The sequence below is a fragment of the Lissotriton vulgaris genome, chromosome 7, assembly GCF_964263255.1.
Source record: "Lissotriton vulgaris chromosome 7, aLisVul1.2, whole genome shotgun sequence".
Lineage (NCBI taxonomy): Eukaryota > Metazoa > Chordata > Amphibia > Caudata > Salamandridae > Lissotriton > Lissotriton vulgaris.
Window position 1 is genome coordinate 1,329,098,653 of NC_141695.1, and position 27,666 is coordinate 1,329,126,318.

The 27,666-nt window shown below is 49.6% G+C and overlaps 1 protein-coding gene across 1 annotated transcript in view; it reads left to right on the forward strand.

The window, feature by feature from the left end:
- Positions 1–27,666, forward strand: part of LOC147703614 (RING finger protein 112-like) — a 279,448-nt gene that overhangs the window by 179,783 nt on the left and 71,999 nt on the right. The window contains exons 11-12 of the mRNA XM_086931948.1: positions 19,640–19,770; positions 26,219–26,272. Coding sequence (XP_086788074.1) covers positions 19,640–19,770; positions 26,219–26,272 — 185 coding nt within the window. The remainder of the gene's footprint in view (positions 1–19,639; positions 19,771–26,218; positions 26,273–27,666) is intronic.

Consider the following 27,666-nt stretch of genomic DNA (forward strand, 5'->3'; position numbering starts at 1 on the left):
CCATGGTGTTTACCCCGCCGCAGATGCCGGTTACGCTCCGCCTCCATTACCGAGGGGGCTCCCTCCGCGGGCCCCTACTCCTCCTCTGCTACCACCACTTCCACCGCGTCCTCAATCTCTACCTCAACCTCAGCTGCCAGCAGACAAGCCGGCTCCGATCCCCCAGAGGACGGTCTCACTGCCCCGATATCCGACTCCTCCCAAGGGGACCCCTCAGCCGAGGGCCCCGGCCAAACCAAAGTTGCCCGCCCCTGTGGAACCGGCGGATCGACCAAAGCCAAGGAGGTCACGATCACGCTCCGGACGGAGGGGGAGATCGAGGAGTCTGCATAGATCCTCCACCAGGTCAAGGCGGCGCCATAGGAGGCGCGGATCGCGGTCCCGCACGGACTCCTCCAGGACCAGGACCTATTCACCGACCTTGTCGTAATCCCCGGGGACAAGGATGTCTCCGGTGGACGACATCAGCATGTTCCAGGATGTTGTCCTGAGGGGGGAAGCGAAATTGGGAATCACGGTGACGGCTCCAACACCCACGACGTCCGTGATATTTGAGACGCTTCACAAGAAGCATTTGTCTCGCCCTTTGCTGCCGCTAGTACCTGGGTTGGTAGAGCGCGCGGAGGTGCTGTTCCTCATGCCAGCAGTGGCGAAGGCCGCTCCCTCCCGACTTCTGAAGAAGTACAGGGCCCCGGATTCGGACCCGGCTTTTCGACGGATAGACCCGGTTCCGGACTCAGTTATAGTGACGGCGGCCAGGAAGCTACATTCTACCTCCCCATCTTCAACCATACCGCCTGATAAAGAGAGTCGATGGATCGACTCAGCTGGCAGGAAGGCTTGTGGGACGGCATCCACGGCCATGAAGGCCTCCAGCGATGCGGCTTTGCTAGGGCGGTATGACCGTGCCCTGTGGGATTCCCTTCAACAGTTCACGGAACTCCTGCCACGAGATAAGAGGGAGGACTTCCAGGAGATCCTCAAGGAGGGGATGCTGGTTTCTAACCAGGTCATCAGCGCGGCTGTGGATGTCTCTTTTGGCTGCCCATGGGTACTGTCATGGGATCAACCAGAGGCGCCATGCTTGGCTCAGGCTCACATCACTCAAGCCGGAGGCCCAGCAGCGGGTGGATAATCTGCTGTTCTCAGGGGAAACCCTGTTCGGCAAGCATGCCGACAATGAGATGGCCCGCATGAAGGCGGAGGCAGAGACCCTGACACCTGTGGGCTTGGAGAAGCCCAAAGAAAAGAAGGCCTACCGCCCGTTCCAGAGACGGTTCCGGGCACAGGGCAGAGGGCGAGGACAGACTTCGGGACAGCAGCAGCAACAACAGCAGCAGTTCCGGAGACCCTTCCAGAAGGGTAGAGGGGCCCAGCAGTCCTCTACAGCGAACAAGGGCCCGGCTGGGTCTCGACCCTGAGCGGTTACTTCCCCCACATCCGTTACCCGCTCCGGTGGGGGGAAGCGTTCAATTTTTTCTGGCAGAGTGGAGAAAAATTACTCCGGACAAGTGGGTGCTGAATATTGTTTGCAATGGATACAGTCTTCGGTTCACCAGCCCGCCTCCCATCAATTCCTCCGGTCAGCTCGCAGTTTCAGCTGCGCGAGCTCCAGGCAGAGGCCGATATCCTGTTAAGGAAAAGGGCGAAAGAAGACGTACCTCTGTCTCAAAGAGGAAGAGGTCTGTACTCCCAGTTCATCCTGGTTCGCAAGGAGGACAAGAACGAGTTCAGGCCCATTCTGGATTTGCGACAGGCAAACAAGTGGATTCACAGAGAGAAGTTTTGCATGCTGTCGTTGCATCAGATTTATCCTCAGTTGCAACAGGGAGACTGGCTATGTGCTATAGACCTACAAGATGCGTACTTCCATGTGCCCATTGCACACAAACACAGGAAGTTCCTGCGATTCCAAGTCAGCGCCAATCATTATCAGTACACAGTACTGCCATTCGGACTGAAGTCTGTGCCCAGAACATTCTCGAAGTGCATGGCAGTAGTAGCAGCGCACCTAAGGAAGAACAAGGTATTTGTCTACCCCTACCTGGACGATTGGTTGATCAAGGCCTCCTGCTTCTCGGAAGCTCAAGCACACTTCCAGAAGACGTGCATTCTCTTGAACAAGCTGGGGTTGCACATCAACATGTCCAAGTCTGTCCCGACTCCGGTCCAGTGCATTCAGTACTTGGGAGCCACCATCAATACGCTGTCAGCAAGCGTGTCTCCTTCGGAGGAGCGGCGATTATTACTCCTTCGGAAGACTCAGGCTCTTATGACCACTCCATCTACAACAGTGAGGACGGTGTCTTCTCTACTGGGATCAATGGCTTCTTGCATCTTCCTAACGCCGCACGCACGACTGCACGTGAGACCGTTGCAGGAGTGCTTGGAGGATCAGTGGGATCAGAGGAAAGGGTCTTGGGATGACAAGATACGACTGTCTCTGCATTCTCTTCAATCTCTGAAGTGGTGGTGTTCAGCAGAGAATCTCCTCAGAGGGGTTCCCTTCCACAAGGACATTCCCACTCAGACTATCGTGACGGATGCTTCTCTCCACGGCTGGGGGGGCGCATTCCGGAGACTTACAGATTCAAGGAACGTGGTCCCCGACGGAGTCCACGTATCACATCAATTTCCTGGAACTCATAGCTGTTCACTTGGCACTGAAGGCCTTTCATCCGTCCTTCCAAACCAACTCTCTGCTTGTACAGACAGACAATACGACCACGATGTATCACCTCAACAAGCAGGGGGGCTCGAGATCACGCACTCTGTCGCAAGAGGCGCAGGCGATCTTGCGATGGCTTCTGGCCAGAGGACTGACGATAACGGCAACCCATCTACCAGGTGTGCAGAATGTTCAGGCGGACGCACTGAGCAGACTGATTCAGGAAAACCACGAATGGGTCATAAACGACGAAGTACTAGGAGTAGTCTTCGCAAGGTGGGGGACTCCAGACATAGATCTGTTCGCCACCGCCAAAAACAGCAAATGCCGAGACTTCGCCTCCAGGTACTACCAGCAGGGGACGCTGGGGAATGCGCTATGGATCAATTGGTTGAACAGCTTTCTGTACGCTTTTCCACCCATTCCCCTGATTCCGGCGGTGCTCATCAAGCTGTCCCAGTCCAGAGCGCGGATGATCCTGATTGCCCCGGAATGGCCCAGGCAGTGGTGGTTCACGGATCTGCTTCACCGGTCTCTCCTTCCTCACATACGGCTGCCGTGCAGGCCGGACCTTCTCACGAAGTTCGGGGGGCAGATGTTGCACACCAACCTCTCGTCTTTGAGTTTGGCGGCATGGCTCCTGAGGAAGTGCAATATGGCCATTTGAATCTACCAGAAGATTGCATGGACATACTGAAGGAGGCTAAGCGACCTTCCACTCGGACCTCCTATGCTTAAAAGTGGAAGAGGTTTTGCATCTGGTGCAAGTCCAAGAATTATGACCCGACGACGTGTAAGGAAGATGTCATCCTTCCATATCTTCTGCATCTGGCACGATCTGGCCTTAATGTCCATTCCATTAAGGTTCATCTTGCTGCGCTGACTGCCTACAGGGAATGCCCTTCACAGACTTCCTTCTTTCAGATCCCTGTGATCAAAGATTTTTTGGAAGGCTTGAAGAAAGTGTTCCCTCCTGTCCGGCTTCCTTCGCCTTCATGGGAATTAAATGTGGTGCTGTCCAGATTGATGAAGGAGCCTTTTGAACCTATTCATAAGGCTTCGTTGCAGCACCTGTCCTGGAAGGCGGCGTTCCTCGTGGCCATCACATCGGCCCGCAGGGTGAGTGAAATTCAGGCGTTGTGTTGCCAAGAACCTTATACTGTATTTCATGCTGCTAAGGTTGTTATGCGTACTCACCCTAAATTTCTTCCCAAGGTTGGGGGGCGCTAGAGGGCGCAAGGCAAGATGGCCGCACGTCCGTGAGGCTCTGCCCGATCGAGCAAGATATCCGCCATTTATCCTTGACATCCTGCTCTTGCTGCCCCACACACCGGCAGTACACAGCGTCTGAAGTCCCAGGCATGGCTGGAGCCGTTTTCTGAGACCCGGGAGTGCCGCTGGAGACGATTTGGCGGAGGGGACGGAGTGCACCCGGGCCGGCCGCGTGGGGTCTGTGGGCCTCATTGCCTCGGCTGCTGCTTCCCTAGCGGAGACGGAGCTCGTCGACCACAGTACAGTGATTGCGGCCCCTGGGGGACGGACAGAGTGGCTTTCTCTGTCGGTACTGTGAGGCCCTGAAGAGACTGCTGAGGGACGTTGGAGCTTGGGCAGATGCACCGAAGGCGGTCTGCGTGCGACGCGGCCTGTGTGTGCGGTGAGAGAACGCCAGGGGTCGAAGTGCCGGCGGGCAGGCATTGAGGTCGGCCTGCCGCGGTATCCAAGGAGCTGCGCACGGGACATAGCTGGCTGGACTACGTACCTTGGCGGACGCCGGCGGCGGTGAGTGGGGCTGGGTTCTGGTTTGAGTGGGGGGCTGCGGAGGCGGGTCTCGCTCTGCCGGGCCTCGCTCTGCCGGGCCTGGTTGCGCGAGCCGCGGCTGGAGGAGGCGAGGGGTAGGCCGGTGCATGGGCCTGGGGACTGCTGACCTCCGGCAGGAGTTGGGCTTGGACTGCGGCCTGCGTGAGGCCCGGTGGCAGCTCCCAGCGCGCCTGCCTGGGCGCATTTTGGTGGAGATTGGGGCTCCCGACTGGTGCCTGGCTCTAGTTGGGGACACAACAAGGATATTTGCGCAGAGCTCCGCACCAGCGCTGATTGTGCACGGGCCCTGTCTTACGGGGCACTGGTGACTTTCCTGGCCATCGCGTTCTCGCTCTCTCTGGGCTTTGGAGGTATCTGCTGTGCCTGTCTTAGAAGCACTGCATGGTGGACAGGAGTGTGCATATTGGGTGTGCATCTGTGCTATATTGACTTTGTTTTGCCCATTGCTTGAGCAACTGTATTGGGCTTACTGGAGACTGGGATCATGGGGAGGCCAGAGAGGAACCAGCCCAAGTTAACCTTTGACGGAAGGAAGAGTGTGGTTCCGCCGCCGCAGGAGGGAGCTGACGGAGGTGCCCCTGGGGCTGTGGGGGGTGCCCCGGGACTGGAGTCCACGCTTCTTGCTATGCAAAAAACGTTGCAATCGATTGAGGACACTATGGAGGCAGTGAACCATAGGCTAGATCACATGTCTACTCAGTTTGAGCGCCAAAATGAAAGAATGGGGGAGGTAGAGCAGAGAGTGTCTGCTACTGAAGACGGTTTGGCCACAGTCACTGAAAAGGTTTTCAACATGGAAAGGGTGTTGGCTGTCATACAGGCCAAGAATGAGGAATTGGAAGGGCGGTCCCGACGCAACAACATCCGCGTCACGGGGCTGCCGGAATCCACCAATGTAGGCAAGATGGAGGAGTATATGGAGCATCTCTTTTTGGACATCTTTGGGTCTGAACACCTCTCCAAAATGTTTGTAGTGGAGCGGGCACACCGGTCGCTGGCTAAGAGACCGGCACTTGCGGCTACACCGCGACCCATCATTGCGCGCATATTGAATTATAGGGACAGGGATGTATTGCTGCGCCTTGCGAGGGGAAAAAGGTACAGTGGATTATCAAGGGAACAAGCTGGAGTTTTTTCCTGACTTCACAATGGCTGTCCAGGCAGCGCATAAGGAGTTTGCTGCTGTGAAACAACTTCTTAGGGCGGAGGAGATTCCATATGCGAAGTTATACCCTGCTCGGCTACGCATTGGGGCACCTTCTTATAATAAAATTTTCCTCTCAGCCAAAACTGCCATGGACTACGCCAAGAAACTGAAAAAGCGTAGAGGGGATTCAAATGCTGCACGTCAGGGCGATGAGGACATGGCGGAGGAGTCCTAGTTGGGTTCCTGTCCCTGGATGTTGTAACTGATGAGCGCGGGTGGTTTCTGACCTGGGGTCAGTGGGATTTAGACCTGGGAAAGTGCTGCAGGCCCCTGCATTATATGGGTAGTACTGTGGGCTGTGTCTATACTTGGGGCTGACTGAGTAGCTAATTGCTGATGGGGGTGCGATGGACAATTGTTTATATGTGCTGCACCGCTGTGGAGGGTTTCTTTCTTATATTAGCTATGGTTCCAATATTGGGGCTTGGATTCCGGTGCCGGGCATGTCCTGGAGGCTGGGCGGGGGTCCTTTCTGCAGGCTTCAATGCGATACAGGCCTATCTTGGGGTGGTGGGTCGGAGATCCTTGCAGTTTCTATTTTTGGTCTGATTGGGGCCTTGTGGATTGATTGTAAGAGGGACATGTGGTTATGAGGGTTTCTGCATTGACTACTGCTGGGTGGTTGTGGGATGGCGGGGATGTTGCCCTCTCCTGTTGCTTGATCACCTCCTGTTTCCTTGGGAACAGGAGTTCTGTGCCTCTTCGCCCCTGGATATGGGAATACCCCACATGTTTTTGTTGCTATGGGGATTGGGGTTGGGTGGGGGTGGTGTGGGGCTGCTTTGGCTGGTTGGGGGGGCCGAAGTGGGAGGGGGTGGGAGGGGATATTCTTATGGTGCTGTTCGGAGGGTTGTTTGTTACTTTGGGTTTCTGAGACTGAGCTATCATGTGAGGAATGTGGGTGGTGGAACACCCGGGGCCGTTTGATGGGTCCCACACTGCACGGGAGCCAGGTCTGGGGTTTGCAGTCCTCTTCCATGTGGGGACTGTTGTTGTTCTGTTGTGATGTGCACGGACTCGTTGGTGGTATGAATGGCGCAGGGCGGTAAGATCACTTGGCTGACATGGAATGTGAGAGGGTTAAACCGGCCACAGAAGACTCGGCAGGTGCTGGCTTATCTGAATCGACACGGTGTGCAAGTGGCGTTCCTCCAGGAGACGCATCTTCAGGGGCAAGCTGTCGACAAAGTGGCAAAGCACTGGGCGGGCACTAAAGTGGCTACGTCTTACTCCTCGTATGCCAGGGGAGTCATGATATTGATTAACAAGGGAGTGCCCTTTGTGAGCATGCATGAGGAAGTGGATCGTGACGGTCGCTATATTATATTACAGGGTAAACTGTGTGGCACTCTAATCACCATGGTGAATGTCTATGGCCCGAATGTCGATGACCCCAACTTTTTCGTCACACTGTGGAGCAAGCTGCTCGCGTTGCCGCCATCGGCTATAGTATGTGGAGGGGATCTGAATGTAACACTCGAACGCGAATGGGACAGGAAGGAAGATGGTCGGGTTTCATCCAAGAAAGCGTGCGCAGTGGTAAAGGACGGCATGACAGATCTAGGCTTGGTGGATGTGTGGCGCATGGGGCATCCGGGTGTGAAGGAGGGAACGTGTTACACTTCTGCGCGGGATACTTGGTCGAGGTTGGATTATTGGCTGGTGACCAGGGACGTGAGTGGCTGGGTGAGGGCCTCTGAGCAAATACCGCGCACTCTGTCTGACCATGCGCCGGTGAGGATGGATGTCTGGATGCCTGCATATGCTCCGCCGCCCTTTACGTGGAGGCTTGCTACTGGGATTTTGCTGGATCAGGTTCTGAGGGAAGAGCTGAGAGAAATGATTGATGAATTCTTTGTCAAGAATGTGGGGTCGGTGGATGATGCATGCGCAGTTTGGGAGGCGTTTAAGGGAACAGTACGTGGGAAGTGCATTGGTATGCAGTCTGGTGTCCTTAAGTCTATTAGAGGTTCTATGGAACGCCTTGAGCGGGACCTGCGGGGTTTGGAGAGACGATGTGAGGTGAACGCTACTTCTGAGTTGCTGGCGGAGATTCGAGCGAAAGTCACTGAATACAATGAATTGGCAGAGCAGGAGGTTAAATACCTTTCTAAGAAAGCTACAGCAAGGTACTATGCTGAGGGCGGGCGCCCGTTACGGGCTCTGGCAGATAGGATAAGGGATCCATGGGCGAGGCATTGCGTTGTGCAGGAAATCAGAGTGGGAGACCGCTCGGTGACGGACGAGGACGGTATATTGAATTGCTTTACGCAATACTATGAGAAGGTGTATGCTCCCACTGTTACGGCAGGGGAGGAGGACATAGCTAAATATTTGGAGGATATTGCTCTGGTCTGGTTGTCCAGAGGGGATCAGGACTTCTTAATGCATCACATCACTGAGGGGGAGCTCTGGGATGCCATCGCGGCCTTGCCAAATGGAAAAGCGGCTGGGACTGACGGGCTGCCGTCTGAATTTTATAAAGAGTATGTGGACGTCCTGCTTCCTCACTTGGCGATGGTGTGGGAGGAGGCGGTGGACCAGGGACAACTTCCGGTGACTATGAGAGAAGCTCTGTTGGTAATGCTTCCTAAGCCGGGCAAGCAGCCGGACAAGTGTGAGTCGTACCGTCCGCTGTCGCTTATGAACACGGATGTTAAAATATTCGCTAAAGTCTTGGCCACACGTCTGTGTCTTTTATTACCGGTTATGGTCTTGCCTGACCAGTCAGGTTTTATCCCGCAACACTCCACTTCGCATAACTTGAGGGCTCTGTTTGCCGTTCTACATTTGCTTAAACCCGAGCTAGCTGCAGTGGCGGTCCTCTTGGATGCTGCCAAAGCATTTGACTCGGTGGCCTGGAAGTATATGTTGGCGGTTTTACATCGAATGGGGGTGCCCTTTGTCTTCACCTCTTGGATCCAGTTGTTATATACCAATCCTATCGCCAGGGTGCGGGTCAATGGTAAAATATCTGCGCCGTTCGCCATTTATAAGGGTACGAGGCAGGGTTGTCCGTTGTCGCCGTTACTCTTTGCCATCGTAATAGAGCCTCTGGCCTGCATATTGCGGCAGCGTCACGCCCCTTCAGCTCTACGTTTTCATATGCGCACATTGGCAGTGTCCATGTACGCTGATGATATGGTTCTATATATCAGGGAACCGGTGACATACTTGGAAAGTGTGCTGAGAGAGTACATTCGGTTTGAACGTTACTCGGGTCTCTCTATCAATTGGGACAAGTCTATAATATTGCCGCTGACAGACGTTACTGTGCCGTTCCGACTGGAATTTCCATTGGAATGGGCCGTGGAGCCGGTGAGGTACTTGGGGATTTGGATCCACAGGGACCCCCAAGAAGTTATTAGAGCCAATTATGGCGTGGCGATTTCGACCCTAGAAGATCAAGTGGCACGCTGGACTAGGCTTCCCCTTTCCTTTGCTGACAGGGTAGCATTGATTAAAATGGTGGTGTTGCCGAAATTTTTGTATTATTTTGTCAACATTCCTCTGGCTCTGACATCGCATTTCTTCACGACTTTGAAGTCCTTATTGATATCACTAGCCTGGGGAGGGAAGAAACCACGGGTGAAGTGGGAGACGTTGATCAAGCCTTATGGTAGTGGCGGCTTCGCGATACCTGACATGAAACTATATTATCTGTGTGCGCAGGCCCACTTCGCTTCTTACTGGGTTGATTCTCCCCCGTACAGCCCTCATGTTGCTATTGAAGCTGGTGCTGTATATCCGCTGCCGCTGAATGCGATGGTGGTGAATTCTCACTCAGTGTATGAGAAGAATGAGGTGGACACGGTGCAGTGCACTGCCAGGGCGTGGCAGGAATTGGGTAGACGCGCAGGTAAGCTGCCACTGTATGCCCCGGCCATGCCTTTGCTACAACATGATCGCATTTCGGTCTCACGGGAGGTGGGAGCGTTGCATGTTTTGCATGATGCTGGGGTAAAGACTCTGGGGGATGTGTTTCCAGGTGGGCGGTTCCTTGAGCTGCAAATGCTACTGGACCACACGACGAAGGGAGCTATGGCTACGTTTGTATATGTTCGGCTACGGGCTGCAATTCGCGACCTTTACCCATCGTTCCCGGACGAGCCTGCATCGTTACCTGCGCTGCAATTTATGTATACGGCGACGTCGAGGGTAAAGATGGTTTCTAGGCTTTACCGAGCGTCGCAGGAGGATGAGGAGACTGCTGCAATCGGGGTCAGGGCTAGGTGGGATGCGTGCCTTGCCACTCCTCTGACGGATGAGGAATGGGCCGAGTGTTGCAGCATGACTGGGAAATTTTCTATTAATGGCAATTTTAGACTTTTGCACTATAAATTCCTGCAACACTGGTATTACACACCTGCGCAACTCTTTCGGTATGGGCTTCGAGAGTCTGATGCTTGTGTGCGCTGTGGTAGGCCGGAAGCCGACTTCATACACTTGGCCTAGCACTGCCCAAAAGTCCTGGCGTTCTGGTCTGCTGTGACTTCCACGCTAAGTGAGATGGTGAAGATGCCGATTGCCTGTGACCCTAGAGTGTGTCTGCTTGGACTGGTGTCTGGAGTTGCGGCGGCAGGGCGGCGTCTGGTGACATTGGCGCTGCAGATAGCTAAGAGGCGAGTGGCTGTGTGCTGGGGGGCAGGAGAGCGCCTGAGGTTACAATATGGATGCAGGAGATGGCGTATTGCCGTTATCAATTGACATGCTATCAGGAAGAGCTTCCTCGAGCCTCCCGTCCGAGAGATGTGTGGGGCCCCTACACTGAGTTTCTGCTAGCCAGGCTTGACGAGGAGGAGTGATTTGGCTGTAGGCATGGTATGTTTCTGACTTGCTGTCTCTGATGTGCATGTTTTTGTGGGGGGGTTGGATGCGACCTGCTGGTCTTAGCCGGTGATGCGCCCTTTTGTGCCTCTGTGCCTTTTTCTGGCTCACGTTTCCTGTTGTGTGGTATTGGGATTTTCCACTGGTGTTACTACTGATTGTGGTGGGACATCGCCCGATGCCCTGCTGGTGCTCGGTGCCCCGCTGCGACTGTCTGCTCTTCTTGTCAGTCTCTGGGTTGGGGGTGGGGGGTGTTATTTTGTTGGTTGGGGGGAGGGATATTTCGATGGAAACCTGAAAATGAAGATCCATGTTACTTTCTGCAGTGCATTGACTTATAGGTATATATCATCTGCTTGACCTTGCTTTGATATGAATGGTTTTGGATGCTGTGGCGGGATCATGTATTCGTTGCTCATATTTGCTATATATTTTGGCCGGCCTGTAAGGTTGTAGGCCAACTGCACTGTATTGATGGCTTTACTACACAATAAAGGTCTTCGCAAAAAAAAATAATAATAATAATAATTCTTCCCAAGGTTATTTCTGATTTTCATGTCAACCAGACCATAACTTTGCCTACGTTTTTTCAGAATCCTTCATCTCCAGCGGAAAGGTATCTACATTCCCTGGATGTTAGAAGGGTGTTGAAATTTTATCTGGATAAAACCAAAGATATTCGTAGGTCAGACTAATTGTTTGTCAATTATGGATCAGTCAGGTCGGGTCTTGCTACCTCTAAACAGTCCATCTGTAGGTGGATTGTGTCCTGCATACAACCGTGTTATCAAAAGGCTAATAAGACCTTAGGGGGTAAACCTAAGGCTCATTCCACCAGGGGCAAAGCTGCCACAACGGCTTTGCTCCGTAATGTTCCAATTGCAGAAATCTGCAGGGCGGCCACTTGGAAGTCGCACAATTCCTTTGCTAAGCATTACTGCCTGGACACTGATGCCAGGGCCGACGCTCAGGTTGGGCAGGCTTCGCTGCGAAATCTGTTCGCACAATAGTGGTGTTATTTCTCGTTTCTCCACCGCCGCTTTGGTGTGGGGATGGGCTTGCCATTCTATTCACTAGATTATGACTATACACCAAGATCCCCTCTACAGAAGGAGTAGTTTCTGTCCTGTAACTCCAGTTCTGTAGTAGGGGTATCTCTGTTATAGTCATAAGCGCCCGCCCTCCTCCCCGGTGGAGAGAGATATTCATAAAAGGAATTCTACAGGTCTGGCGTGTTACGCCTTCAAAAAGAACTGAAACTAAAAGGGACCTGCAGTGCATTCTGGGATACTGTGAAGTTCTGGAAAGTTCTCTTAAAGGCACAGTATCCTGTTTTGAGCCACATAATGCAGCCTATGGGGCTTGTCTGTCCATGTCTTCCTCTCTATCATTCCAGAGGGTTTTTGCTGCTGAAGCAAGGGAAATCTGGACAGACTTTGCTGTTTGTGGATTTTTGGTGGAATTTCTAGTTGAAGTACTGGACAGTGTAGCCTGGTCATATAGGCTGCATTATCTGTCTTTAATTCTCTCTTAAGTGTCTGTGCAGTTCTGCATTTTTCGACACCTTAAGAGATTATTTTTGATTGCTCCGGGGTCCACGCACATGGGCGGGACTATTCACTAGATTATGACTATAACAGAGATACCCCCACTACAGAACTGGAGTTATAGGACAGAAACTACTCCTTCTAAACACTACTACAAAGTAATGAATTGTGTGCTACTGAAAAATCTTGTTCTAGCTTTTTTGCTTAAAAAGCAAATGTGGAACAGCTTCACAATTAGTTTTAATGCTAAAGTAGCCTTAAGGCTAAACATACAAAATGTACCTTCTGAGCAATGTGCAGTAATATTTTTTTAGCATACATAAAACACCCAATTAGAGCTTGGTAGTTTGGATTTTATTTTTGGGCTATTGGCATTGCTAATATGTGTTGTTTTTTTGGCACCTTATAAGTGTGTAACCAAGGATATTAGCAATGGTTTGTCTAGGAATAACTGACAAATGTTTGTTAGTTTACATTTTATTGCAAGAATTTTAAGTTAACATTTTTAGTACTTTAAAGTAAGTTGATTGGAAACAAAAATATTTAAGATGTACATTTATACATGTTTTATATATTTTAATATTTTTGTAATAATGCCATTGCAAAATATTACTTCACATGTCTGCGGTAAATATGGCATAAGTGCATCGGATAAGCCTTCCACATCTGTATTGATCATAAACCAGTCTATTAGAAGTTCATTGCTAATATCCATAGATTGATATGTTTCAGTATTGTGCACTTGTTTTGTTATTGTAGATGGCCCCAGAAATCTGTGCACACACAGCAGCCACAGGTTCAAATGAAAGGAGGGCTGACTCTAAGTTTCATCCTTCCTATACCTTGAGAAGATAGGCAGCATGTAGGCATGGGGAGATTGAGTGATTGTTATTGTCAGTGATCAACAAGCCTCAAACATTGGTTAGGTGGAGACGGTTAACAAGTGAGGGCGAGGGTGAGACAGGCAGGGGATAGAGAGTAAACAAAGATAAAGAAGCGGGCGTGGCCACGCTAATGAAGAACAGATGGCCCCAGAAATCTGTGCAAACACAGCAGCCATAGGTTCAAATGAAAGCAGGGCTGACTCTGAGTTTCATCCTTCCTATAACTTGCGAAGAGAGGCAGCATGTGCTAGGAGAGAGCTCTTGTTTATATGGTGTGTGTAGAGAGCAGCCCCTGTTTTAATGTATTATACTAAAATGCATGCTAACAGATACTTTTGGCAAGAAACAATTATTTTTAGTGCAGCTGCTAGATATGTTGCACAGTAATTGGCAGAGATCAAAAAGCCACAAAGTTGTTAAAAAGGAACTGGTTGACAAGGGAGGGTGAGGGTGGCAGTGGCAGGGAACGTAAAGAAGTATAAACAAGCGCGGGCGGCCACATTAATTACAAACAAATGGCCCCTGCGCGCCGCTGCTCGCTCCCGCAAGGTGGATGCAACCATAAGCACGAGTGCTTGAAAAGTGCAGAGCGATTTCCAAAGGTCATCTCCTAGAGCAACGCATGCGCGCTGCACTAGGCTCGACCTAAAAAGGATGTAGCAACAAGTCATGTGCATCCTCCTCTACCCACTTCTCCACCACCTCAGTCGCCTCATCCACCCCCTTCTGCACCTTCACCACATCATTCACATGCGGACCCACGGGACATTAGGCCACAGGGGTCTCCACTGTTCACAGAGGCTCTAGGGGGGGAGATGATTCTTATCCACAGCCCACAGATCCATAGGATAATTATGACAATGATCCCCCAGGTGACACTGACCCAAATCTCTACCTGGCCAAGCCATCACACCTTGATGAATTTCATCTCATCAGGACCTCATTGCAATGGCAGCAGCATAACACTGGTTCCCTTACACAAAGACCCTATTGAGGACGATTCTCTTTTTGAAATACTGTCCAGCAAACACAAAGCATGCTAATACCTTTCTATGCTCAAGGGTTTTCTGAGCCACTCTGATGAGATTTTTAAGGACCCAGTGCAGGCATGCATATATTATTACACCCAGGGTCAGCAAAAATTATTATAAAGCAGCACCCTCAGACCCTATCTACATCAAAGGTCCTCTTAGTGGAGAAGTGTGGCTCAATGATTAGAGCGGCAGACCCTGATGCAGAGGTCTAGCCCGGGACCAGGGTTCAATTCCCCGCCTCGGCGGGTCTTGGGCTCAAAATTCCACGGACCTGATAATTCTCGCCTCTGTGCCTATTCCAATCATGGAGTCCCACTCTGCAACTCTGGGCAATAGCTTGCTTAATTTCCACAACGGCCCCCACAACGCTAAGGATGCCTGGCCTCCACCTTGGGGGTGCCCAGGAATGGACGCCTCACAGGGAAAGCCAGGATGGGTTCTACAGCGGTATTCGTACAAGCGCCTTGAGACCCTTACGGGTGACTAGTGCACTATACAAGTATCCATTTTTTACCCCAGATTCCATAGTTGTGCCTAATGCCCATAAAAGGGCCAACTCACAGACTTCTTTGGAGGATCCTCCACCTGAAAAGGAGTCCAGGCTCATTGACACTTCGGGGAAGAGGGGGGCAGCGCAATCTGCCAATCACTGGAGGATTTCAAACACTCAAGCTCTATTGGCGAGACACAGCAGGGCACATTGGGACGAGATGGAGGCGTTCCTCCAATACCTCCCTGAGGAGTATAAAAAAAGAGGACACAAAATTGTAAATGAGGGCAAAATGATATCAAATAATTCAATTAGGTGTGCTCTTGACTCAGCTGACTCAGCTGCCAGGGGCATCAATACAAGTGTATTGTTACTTAGGCATGCCTGGCTTCGTATATCTGACTTTAAGCCATTTGACAAAGAGCATCTGTTTTGTCCCCAGGTGGATCAAGCATTGGAAAAAATGAAAAAGGACACGGAGGTAGCCAAATCAATCGGGTGCTCCAAATCAAAACTTCTTGTGGCTCCTTTCGGAATCCTTCATATAAACAGTGCACCACAACGCCTCCTTGCCACTACCTCCTCATACAGGCACCAACATTAGACCTCCCTCTCAAAGGAATACTACAGAGGTACATATATAGGAAACAAATCCGAGGGTCGCGGTAGAGGCGCCTCAACACGCACTGCTTCATCCACCTCAAAGCAGGGGCTCTCTTATCATTTCCCGCCGACCATTTAACACGTGTCGGAGGCCGACTACAACATTTCTTCCCCACTTGGAAAACTATAACATAAGATCAGTGGATATTAGAATTATCCAACATGGTTATTGTCTGGAGCTCAAACACAGCTCCAAACATTCTACCTCGCAGACACAATCTCTCCATATAACATCAAAACCTGCCCAAACAAGAAGTGCAGATTGTTGCTCAAAGGAGCCATAGAGCCCGTCCCTTTTCATCATCAAAGTACGGAAGTGTACTTCCTATACTTTCTAATTCTCAAAAAGACAGATCACTGTGGCCAATCTTAGATCTCAGGCCCTCAAAATCATTACATACTATCAGAACACTTCCATATGGTTACTCTTCAGGACGTGATCCCACTGCTCCAACAGGGCAACTTTATGTCAGCACTAGACTTAAAGGGCGCTTACGTCCACATCTCAATCCATCCAGCTCATGGCAAGTACCTCAGGTTTGTTACAGCTGGGAGGCATTACCAGTTCATAGAGCTCCCACTCTGAGTCCCTATCGCATCCTGTGTGTTCACTAAATTCCTAGCAGCGGTAGTAGCACATCTCCACAGACAAAACATTCATGACTGCCATATCTGGATGATTGGCTTATCAAAGCCAGTACAGTTCTCATGTGTCAACAACACACTCGCACTACTCTCCATATTTTCCATCAACTGGGGTTTACTGCCAACATTCAGAAATCACACCTTCAACCTTTACAGATTCAGCCTTATTTAGGGGTCATACTAATCACACAGTTAGGTTTGGCATACCCAAATGTAGTCTGGATTTAAACAAATCCAAACACTACTACAGCAGTGTCAACCCAATCAACACATAACAGTCAAGAAAGTTATGCAACTCTTTGGCATGATGGCCTCTTACATTGCAATAGTTCCACATGCTCAACTACATTTACGCCTTCTGCACAAATGTCTGACACACTAGTGGTCTCAATCATAGGGTCAGCTACACAAGATCAGGGTTGGTAGACAGCCACACTCATTGCTCTCTGCAGTGGTGGAATACACAAAATCTATGAAAGGGGCAGATATTTATCGACCCTGTTCTCCAGCTCATTCTCAAAACGGATGCATCCCTTAGAGGATGGGGTGCTCACCTATAGGATCTCACAGTTCAGGGTCTCTGGGATACCAAATACCAGGGTCTCCACATCAACTACCTAGAACTTCAATCTGTTTACCTAGCATTGAAAGCATTTCTAACTCACCTGACATGCAAGGTTGTCTTGGTCTGGAGGGACAACATGACAACCATGTACTATTTGCAAGAACGGGGGAGGGGACACTCTACAGTTCTCATGCCTATCACAGGCAATTTAATGTTGGGCAATACGTTACAACATCCACCTGCTAGCAGAACATCTACCAGGGATGGAAAACCATTTTGCCGACCTCCTCAGCTGGATGTGGCAACAAATCCACGAGTAGGAACTCCACCCCCAAGTCTTTCTCCCTTACTTTCACAAGTGGGTGTTCCACAGATAGACCTGTTCTCAACTGCAGATAATGCAAAATGCACATACTTTGCCTCCAGGTTCCCACACCCACTATCCAAGGGCAATAGTCTATGGATGAACTGGTCAGGGATATTTGCCTATGCTTTTCCACCTTTCCCTCTTCTGCCATTTGTGGTTCAGAAGCTCAGGCAAAAGTCTCTGACCGTCTTTTTAGGAGCTCCCGCTTGGGCTCGCCAACCATGGTTCACTACACTGTTCAAACTCTGTAGTTTCCCACGATAAGCATCCCCTCAACTGGGACCTTCTCACTCAGAACCATATTGAAACTAGGCACTCAAATGCTAAGGAGCCAAACCTTGCAATTTGGCTCCTGAGGTCAGAATTTGGATAACTTAATCTCCCACCTGAATGTATGAATATTCTTAAGGAAGCTTGTAGACCTACACCTACAGCATGTTACTCAGCAAAGTGGAAAACATGTGTCTACTCATGTCGCATTAAACAAATTAATCCATTTGATGCAACTGTGCAAAACATTATTTGATACCTTCATTTGCAAACCTCTGGCCTGGCTTAGACTTCATATTTAGCCGCAGTTGCTGCCTATCTACAAAACAGGCAACACTTATCTTTGTTCAAGGTACCAGTTATGAAGGCATTTATTGAAGACCTTAAAAGAGTAACTCCACCTAGTGTCCCACCTGCACCCACATGGAATCTCAATATTGTACTTACCAGACGTATGGGTCCACCATTTGAACCACTGCTTAACTGTCTCCTCCAATTCTTATCTTGGAAGGTTGCTTTTTTGCTGCCCATTACCACACTTAGCCCTGTCAGTGAGCTCCAGGCATTAACCTTGGAAGAACCTTTCTCTTAGCTACTCAGAGATAGGGTGGTCCCTAGAACCAACCAGAAATTCCTTCCAAAAGTAGTTTCTTCTTTCCACCTCAATCAGTCAGTTGAATTACAGATTTTATTTCCACAACCAGATTCAGTTGTAAAAAGAGCTCTTCATAATCTAGGTGTCAAAGAGCTCTTGTGTAAGACATTGACAAAACTAAAGAGTTTCGTAAGACCAACCAAACCTTTGTTGCTTTATCGCCCCCTCACAAAAGAAAGCCCATATCCCAAGTCAGGCATTTCTAGATGGATAATTAAATGCATTCAGACATGTTATGTCGAAGCTAAAAGGACTTTGTCTACACAATCTATTCGTAAGATAGGGGCTTCCATGGCTATCCCAGGCAATATCACAATAGCTGGCAATTGTAAGGCAGCTACATGGTCTACACCACACACTTTCATCAAACATTGTTGTGTGGATGTCATAGCACGCCCTCAAGCTAATGTAGGTCAGGCAGTGCTACGTACTCTCTTACAAACAACTACAACACCCACAGGTTAGCCACCATTTTTGGAGATGGACTGCTTTACAGTCTATGCAAAGTATGTGTATCTACAGCCTCACATGCCTTGAATGGAAAAATAATATGTTACTTGCCTAGTAAGCATCTGTTCAGGGCATGTAGTGCTGTAGATTCACATGCACCCACCCTCTTCCCTGCACACCTGTGGCCATTACAGTTCCTTTATACTATTTTGTTTGCATGGACATCTCTTTACTTATACTTACTCTCACTCCATTATTACCCGCCTACGGAAAAACAATTTAACAATGGAGTTGATGCCCGGCGCATTATCACTAAAAGGAGCAGTCACTTTGTCTCATGGCTCAATAGACTTCTTAGAAGAAAAACAAATTGCACACATCCAGAGCATGTGAATCTACAGCACTACATGCCACGATCAGATGCTTACTGGGTAAGTAACATATTCTTTTTCTGGGTGACTCCTAATCCCTAGATACAGTATTAGAATTAAATATAGCTTGCCAGTGTTTCATGGCCAGCCAGGTTGCCTACAGTGAAAATAGTGTTTGGGTGCTAGTCAATGTAAGGACATGTTTATATTAAATTGTGACATGCTCTTCTTTTAAATACCAGACACTCTGCCTTCTGGGCTACAAGGCTTACATATGGGTGACTTATTAATATTTAAAAGAAAAGTTTTTACTTGTCAAAATGATTTACTTCAACGGGCCAAATTGCTTTTTTTACACTGCTACAGTGGTAGCCCTTGAGCCATGTTTGCACTGCCACGGTAGTGGATGGTACAATAGATGCTGCAGCCCACTAGTGGCATTTCACTTCTAAGACCTTAGTACACTGTGTACCATCTACTAAGGACTTATAGGCAAGTTAAGTATGCTGATTAGGCATATGCCATTTTAACAACGTTTAAAGGGGAAGCACAGGCACTTTACTACTGGTTTGCAGAAATATACAGTCCAGATAAATCCAGGATGACTATGCAGTAAAAGTGGCTTTCCTACACCCACTCTTCCACAGTTTCCTCCTCCAACCCCTAAAATAATCCTGAACTCCCGGATCTAGTTCAAGTTGCAGCCATATGCAAATCAGACTTGGTCCTGCTGCAATATGATCAGTCGACTCTTGCCCACATTGCCAGGCAATATCTCTACTGAGCATGAGCATGAGCATAGGCAACCCTAGCTGGGGGTTTCTGGCCTTATCAGGAAGGTGCAGTTTGAGTCCCGTTGCACAGAGTGCACAGGAGGCATATCTGGCTTTACCCTTGAGATTTGGGGCATCTCACATAGAAAAACCAAAAAGTGATGGATGAAAACCATGAGCAGGAACTGGTAATTAGTCTGGGCTGCATTTCAGTCCATCATGTTTTTTCCCCACGAGCCCCAGCACAGGAAACCTATTGCCCTGATGACCTGAAGACATATGGGCAACTGCCCTTTTACAATATAATTTTAGGCTAAGATGAGTGAATTATTATGTCACATGTATGAAATATCTCTATACAGAGGTCTGATTTATTTGCTTGTCCTCTCTCTCTTTATGTCAAAGATATGGATGACGACTTTCGAGACACTCTGAAGACCTATATCAACAGCTTGGTGAACTCCGCTCTCAGTCATGTGAAGGTGGACAACAGGGGGTTCAAACTGACAGCTGGAAAATTGGCAGAGAAAATAAAGGTAAGAGGCACTCAGTGATTGGACAGGCACTAGGATGCTCTAATGAGTAAGAGGGCAGGGTCTCATGCAAGGCCCGTACATATTCAGATCATTCCCCGGTTTTGGTGGAATTACAGGCCCCCATGCAGCATTCACCATACAGTAGTTGGCGACTGCAGGACACAGTGTTTAAGGCAGAACTGGAACAAGACATCCGCGATTACTTTGAGCAAAATGTCCAATCTGTCCCCAGCATCACCGTAGTATTGGAGGCATGTAAAGTTACAGTTCGTGGCTGGTGTATCTCTAAAGGTGGGGGTGTCCTCAAAACGCTGCGCAATGACCTCTCCAAATTGGAAGTGGAACTTAAAAATTTAGAACCTGATATTAGTACTAGCACCAAAAGCCATGCACTCAGAGCCACAATTCTCCAACTATATTACGGAAATTCAGGATGCGCAGGGCAACACACATAGGAACCTTCCTGATCTGCTAGATACGTTCAGGGATTTCTAGAGCACCCTGTACTCTTCCCAAAGAGGTACCCCGCTAAATCTGTCTGAGTACTTCAATGACACAGCGCTGACCTGGCTGGGGAATACCCAGCGGAAATTCCTATGCTTGGATCTGGAACTGGACAAAATCACGGATGCTATACTGCAGATGAAGTCCGGATGGGCCCCAGGGTCCGATGGTTTGCCCCTAGAATTTTACAAAACCTTTGCTCCGATCCTAGCTCCAATTTTGAAGGAAGTGTTCTATGCGGCACTGGAAGAAGGCTGTTAACATAGAACCATGCGCGTGGCCCTTATAACCTCCTTATTAAAACCTGGAAACCCCCCTCTTTCCTGCGACTCGTATCTGCCCTTATCCTTATTAAATTGTGACACAAAAATACTCGCTAAAGTCTTGGTGACCAGACTCAATCTCTTGAAGTAGCGACTAGTCCTTCCAGACCAGGCGGGGTATATCTCTATCGAGCTATGGCGCATAATCTCAGAACCCTAGCTGCAGTCCCGCAAAATATTGATCCTAACTGCTCGGCGGTGGCGGTGTTCCTTGATGCTACCAAAGCATTTGACTCCCTGGAGTGGGACTACTTGCTAAGCACTTTGGGACGCATAGGGATGCCGGTTATCTTCCTCCAGTGCGTACAACTGCTTTACAATCAGCCGGTAGCCTCAGTGCTATTAAACGACGACAAGTCCCCCCCTTCACCATCTCCAGAGGCACACGCCAGGTCCCATTATCCCCTATTCTGTTCGACCTTGCCATTGAACCCTTAGCCGCAATGCTCTGATACAGGGGTCTCCAACCGGTCGATCGCGAGCTACCGGTAGCTCGCCGAGACCCTGTGAGTAGCTCGCCGAGTACTGCTCAATTTATTAGCCCATTAGTTTTATTTTGGGCTGTTCAGGCTTATTTCCGTGTCTGTTGCCCACCCTCACTCAACGGAGCTGCTCCAATTGGCTTGCGCTTAGATGGGGTGTGGTGGGGCGGGCCGAAGAGTATGACGTTCATTGCTGCAGTCTCGCGAGAGGGAGGATCAGTGGAATGGTAACGAGGGCCGAAGCAATGTGCAAGTCGAGAGAAAATGCCCTAAGGGCACAGACTCACCGCCGAAAAATCTACCTCCCGACGCGATGCATCAGACCTAGAGGCACAGGCGGCCGCTTTGGAACAAACCCGGAGGCCCATAGACCCTGGGCAGCCCCCAGTGCTCCACCGGCATTGTTCCCCCCCCCCCCCCCCCCCCCGACTATGGGCCGCGGCGTGACGCAGCCTTTTGCAAGCCTATTCCCCCCCCCCCCACCCCCCCACCCCCCGCCCTCCAAGTAAAACCCGGTGGCCGCGAAGATATCTAGCGGTCAGTGCGGGGCTAAGCCTCTCAGAGACTGTCTACCCGCAGCAGACCAGAGCCAGCGCTGCTGGCAGTCAAAATATACCGGGAGGTGTAGTGAGGGGGGAGAGGGGCTCATAAGTGGAGGCCCCCGCCAACACAAAGGGGGAGGGGTGAACCTGGAACCCCGATCAGGCTTGGGAGACGAGTGCTATGCGCTACATCGCAACATGCTTAAAGGCAACCTTCCCGGTGTCCAACCCTCCGGCTGAGAGGAGGAAGGACCCCTCATAGTTGGACCCCGCTGGAGAGACACGGTGAGGGGCAGGACAGACAGGGGCAGGAGGAGACAGTGGTGCTAGGGAGAGACTGGGGCGCTGGAAAGAGAGTGAGAGAGAGAGAGGCGCAGCTGCACTGAAAGAGACCGCGAGGAGCAAGAGAGGGAGGAGCTGGGGAGAGAGAGGGGCTGGGGAGAGACAGTTGGGGCGGAGAGAGACAGTGAGGGGCAGACAAGAGAAGGGCTCAGGAGAGACAGTGGAGGCGCAGAGATACCATGAGAGGCAGGACGTAGAGGGGGCCTGGTGGAGACAGTAGGGGTAGGAGGAGAGAGAGGGGCTGGGGAGAGACAGTGGGGATGGAGAGAGACAGAGGGTTCGACGAGAAGATTATCGAGATGTCACCGACAGACTTAGGGCGTAGACCGGGAGAGCCAGAGACGGTGAACAGACAGGGCTCAGGACAGGAGCAAGGGCAGTGTAGGGTTAGAGAAGGGGCAGGGAGCATGGGCAAGGTGCAGTAACAGAGAGCGTGTCCGGGAGCCAGGACAGAGTGCAGGGGTTGGGGCAGGGAGCAGAGGCAGAAAGGCAGACATGTTGGGCAGAACAAGTGACAGGGGGGAGTGCAGCGATAGAGGACAGTGGTGAGCAGGGCAGGTACAGGTGCAGGGACCTTAGCCATGGATATACAGTGAGTAGGGAGTGGGACAGAGGCAGGGTCCTGTGGCACAGAACCGGGCAGACAGGGGGTACCGTAAGCACGGAGTGAGACCAGGGGAGGACAGAGAGCAGAAACAGGGGACAGGGTGCAGGGGGCGATAGCATGGGCATGGGGCAGGAAGAGGGTACCGGAAGCACCTCTCAAGCTGGTCCATTCTGAGCATGTGCTGACTGAACCAGAGGTGGGCTGGACCACAATGAGCCTTTTCACTTTCCTCTGTGTGCTCTTCAGGGACACAGGCAGCTCTGGCTGCCCGGCTCTGGCCTCTCCACAGTGAGGCCTTGACTGTTTCATGGTGTTGTGTGGCCACTCAGGATGTTATGTATGGTTGTTTTGTGGTCTGTTTGTGTGACAATTTTATTGGTTGGTAGTCTGTGCCAATGCTTGTCTGTGGGTTTTTGGCTATTTGTGTGCCGATTTTATTGGCTGTTGGGCTGCTTTTTATTGTAAATTTTTCTGGCAGTACCAAACATCGCCTGCTGCAAGCACAAATAGCCAAGTAGTCTTCCATACCTTGTGAAAACCCCGTCCTACAACAAGTCTAAGTTTTACTTATTTTGCAAATGTGGGCCACTTTTTTTTAGCTATTTCATTTGCCTGCCCTATATTTAATAACATAACCGGTCTAGTTGCAAAGCACACGATTACCAGAAGGTGTCCTGGGGCTGAATAACAGATGTTTAATGTTACCCAACTCAAGGCTATTCATTATATCGACCTCAAATGGATGAAAGGATGAGTGGACCTGCTGGGATTTAAACCTGTGACCATGAGGTCAAGCACAGGCCCCTGCAGTGGCTGCTTTAGTGCAGTGAGCCATCAGACACGGCTTATGGGGCTGCTTTTAATTTGGTGCCACAGCCTCTTTTCTGTCCCATTACGACAAGCATCAGCCTCCGCTTGCACGGCTTGTGCTTTTGTTGTGTCACTGTTGTGGCTTGTGCTTTAGCTTTTTGTTTCACTGTGCTGCAGAAGGCAGTGCACAGGTAAAAAGGGAAAAAAAGTAGTTTTTTTCAGTGTTATTGTGTTGAAGCCACAGTATGGGGCCCATGGGCTCTGAAGAAATAGGCTTAGCGTCAATAAAACTGGGCAGGGGAGGTCGCTCGAAAAATCCGCGAGTTGCTTGGGGTTTAGTAGCTCACGGCAATTTTCAGTGACCAGAAGTAGCTCACACTACACAAAAGGTTGGAGACCCCTGCTCTGATAGCACCATAACGATAAGTCATTGATTTATCCTTCCAGACAGCTGCTTATTTTGTTATATGCAGACGACATGACATTATATGTTAAAAAAAAAACAAGAAAATCCCAACCCCATATTACGGGAGATAACTAAATATGGTGCTATATCAGGAGTACAAATAAATTGGTCAAAATCTGTGATCTTCCCTCTAACAAATAGCACACTGGCACACCAGCTGGACTACCCTCTAAACTGGGAAACTGACAAATTGAAATACTTGGGCATTCATATCACTAGAGACAGAGACGCACTTATGAGACATAAATATGGCACAGCTATAGATAAGATATCTGACACTGTAACCAAGTGGTTGCGGCTCCCCCTCTCCATGGCGGGTAGGATCTCTTTAATTAAAATGGTGTTGCTGCCGAAACTTTTATATCTTTTTATTAATATCCCGTACTACCCAGGGAGTTTCTTTTTTTAAACACTCAGATTCCAACTGACGAGGCTCCTATGGGGTGGGAAGCAGGCACGCCTTAACCTTAGCACGCTGATGCTGCCATACCACCAGGGAGGGTAAAATGTCCCGAACTTTGAGACTTATTATTATTGTGCACAGGCTCATAAAGCAATATACTGGTTCCACCCACTGCCCTTCATGCCGCATCTGGTAGTTGAGGATGGCTACATGGCCCCGATGCCTCCGTCGGGTTACGTTTTCACAGCAGTGTAGGAGCATGGGCGCAACCCATCCATAGTGGACTGCACCCTACTGGTGTGGCACCAAATTGCTCGCAAATTGGGCAGCCCTGTATTATATTCTCCCAAAAAGTCCCTGTTGCAAAATCCCTTATTGCAGGTGACGAGCGAGGGAATATGTCGAAGGATGCTGAACAGCCTCGGGTACCATACCGGGGGGACCTTTACGTGGCGGGGCAGTTCCGCACTAGGGAGCAGATCTTTGGAACACGTACGCCAACGATAATGGACACATTCATATACACTCGTCTCCGACAAAGGATGAAGGCAGTCACCCCCGACTTTCCTGCAGAACCGGACACACTTGCTCCATTACATGCGTTCCTGCAGTCGGAGCCCTCCCACCATGCCGTTTTCCTCTTATATAAGCACACACAGAACACACCGCCTCCCCACACTATCCAGGCCAGGCATGAATGGGACAGGGACTTGGATGCCCCGTTGACTGATAACCAATGGGAACTCAGCTGAATACAGACAGAGGTCATTACTAGCAACAGCAGATTGCGCTTAATTCATTACAAGTTTCTGCACCGGTTATACCACAGCCCTGTTAAACTTAATAGATTCCGACTAAGGGACAATGACAATTGCACGAGATGTGGTCGGGAGGGTGCGGACTTCCTTCACCTGGCGTGGGGTTGCTCCCCGGTGGCGAACTTCTTGACGCAGACTTTTGATGAGATCTCGGACATGATAGGTGTCTGAGTAACTCCATGCCCGCTCCTGGCTCTCTTGGGACTGATCCAAACCGTCAACACACTTCATGAAAAGTTCCCAGCAATGGGGTTGTTACTGGCGAAACGACAAGTCGCATGCTGCTGGGGGAGAGGCCACGCTCCCAAATTCAAAGACTGGGTTCACTCAATGGCCACCTGATAGGAACACATGCACAACTATGCAGACCTCTTACCCACTAAATCACGCCTGAAAGATATTTGGGGCCCAATAATTTCCTATCTGATGGCGCAGGAGGCAGAGGATGGGAGAGACGAGGGTGAGACCGCACTGGAGTTAGAGCATGAGACTGGATCCCCAACCCTACAGGGGAGTTTACCTAATGAGTAGCCCTATTCAGCATCAATGCCATGTGACTGTAGACACGGGCCTCCTTGTTCTGCTAGCTGAAGCTAGACTTGGTGCACCAAGTCTGGAATGTTGTAGTGTCTATGATGCCCAGTTAGATTGTTTTGTCTAGACCACGTATATGAGGATGTTAGTCACTGCCTACATTGTATGCTGATATACTGTACTGTCATGGTTGAACTGCTCAATGTGATTTCTGAACCTGCATTGAAGTTAATTGGGGGGGGGGGGGGGTTAATTTTGCACCAATGCTGGTACGGGAAGGTGTTATACATAAGTGAGACAATGTACTATATGATATGAGGTTATCTTATTACACTGATGTACCGTACTTTCTTCTTTCTTTAATAAAGAACTTAAAACATTTTTTAAAAATTGGAGTTCTGAATCCGTTTAATGCTAGAAAGGTCCAAAAGATGTGATACTCACACCTGTGATGATAGTAACTCAATAGACAATTTATTGTTTCTTCTGTCCTTGCCCAGCACTGATCAAAATGTTTCCCTTCACTGCCTTACACTAGCAGAATATGCATATGTTTTTGGTTTCGGAGTTGTGATTGTGCTCTAATTTGTGGGTTTTTTCATTCTCCTCTCCTCCAGAAATTTGTGGAGCTGATAAAGAAAAATGAGTATAGCTTTTCCTCCCCTTTAGAGGTAATGTGTATTGTTCTTTTGTTTTCTGTTATGAGCAACATCCTTTGTGTCCATGCTGTTCCCAGCTCCAACAGCCTGTATGCTTTGTCCTTGGATATCTGTTATGCCTGTCCATCATACACTTTGAACGGGTGCCATTTTTTTCTCCCTTTCCTCTGCTTATCTCTCTAATGATCTAGATGTCTCTGTTGTTGTTCTCTAGCTCTCTTTCCTATCTTTTTTTTAGATGTATTTTTCTGTTCTGTGGCAAATATCTCTCCACTGTTTTAGAGTTCTTCTTCTCTAACCCCCTCCCTTACCCTCTCCTCAAAGACCTCTTTTATTTCCTGTGATTCTCCTCCTTTCCAGCGTCCTACCTTTCCACGTTTTACTTTTAAGGTATCTTGAGCTCACAGCCAATGACGTTATCCCTAGAAAGAGACAGAAAACCTAATGGTGGGCTAATATAGGTCATTTCTGTTGCCAATCCTTTTGCCATGGGAAGAGTAAAATGTGTTATCTGTGGAATGAAGGATGCAGGTTTTCACTGACCATTCCATTTAAGTAATCAGTAATGAACAGTATTATTCTGAGTACATCAAGAAATGTTGGTAATAGCACAGAACTTGTAGCACAGCATCTGCCTGTGCTCGATCTCACACACCACCCCCCTGACATGAATGAGCACTATTAGGTACTTTCACTCTCCTCATAAATGTTCCAGTAAGCACAGAGCATCATGAGTCCTGGACTCAGATCATTGTCCTTCTCTGATGTTCAAACCTCAGCCTTCCTACTGCTCATGCTGACCGTCCCTCCTTCTTCCGTCGCATTGTCCATGATCTTCATTTGTTCCACCCTCCTTTTTACGCTTCCTGCCATGTTACGCTGCCTTCATAGATTGGCGTGCCACCCCGCATACCGTCAGGTGTTCCAAGCATGTCATGTTTGAAGAATCTCAACAATCCCATTGGGAGTTCACTGCCCAGAATGCCTGTACGGTTTCCATTGATGCCCGTTAATTACATCATTAGTTTGTGACATCAATCATCGCATAATCCTTGAATGGTCATGTGCACACTGGAATCCCCATATTATTCTGCACCCAACACCTCCTACGTGTGCACACTGGATCTTCGGCTCCTGCTCCTTCCTCACAGGCTGAGCTCCCATGACCCAGCAGTCCTCTAGGCCTTTCCTGAAGATATGTTGTGCTCTCGCAGATGCACAACCTCTGCACTGTGTAGAGCCTTGAGCTACAATCTTCCCTTCTGCGCACTTCTAACCATTGATTTTTGTAGGAGCGTCTCAGCCTAGAAGTACACATGGGTCTCCCCTTGCACATAATTTGCTTGGATGTGCGCTGAAGTTGTCTTGCACTTTTGGACAATCTCAAACATGGCTGGGTGTTATAG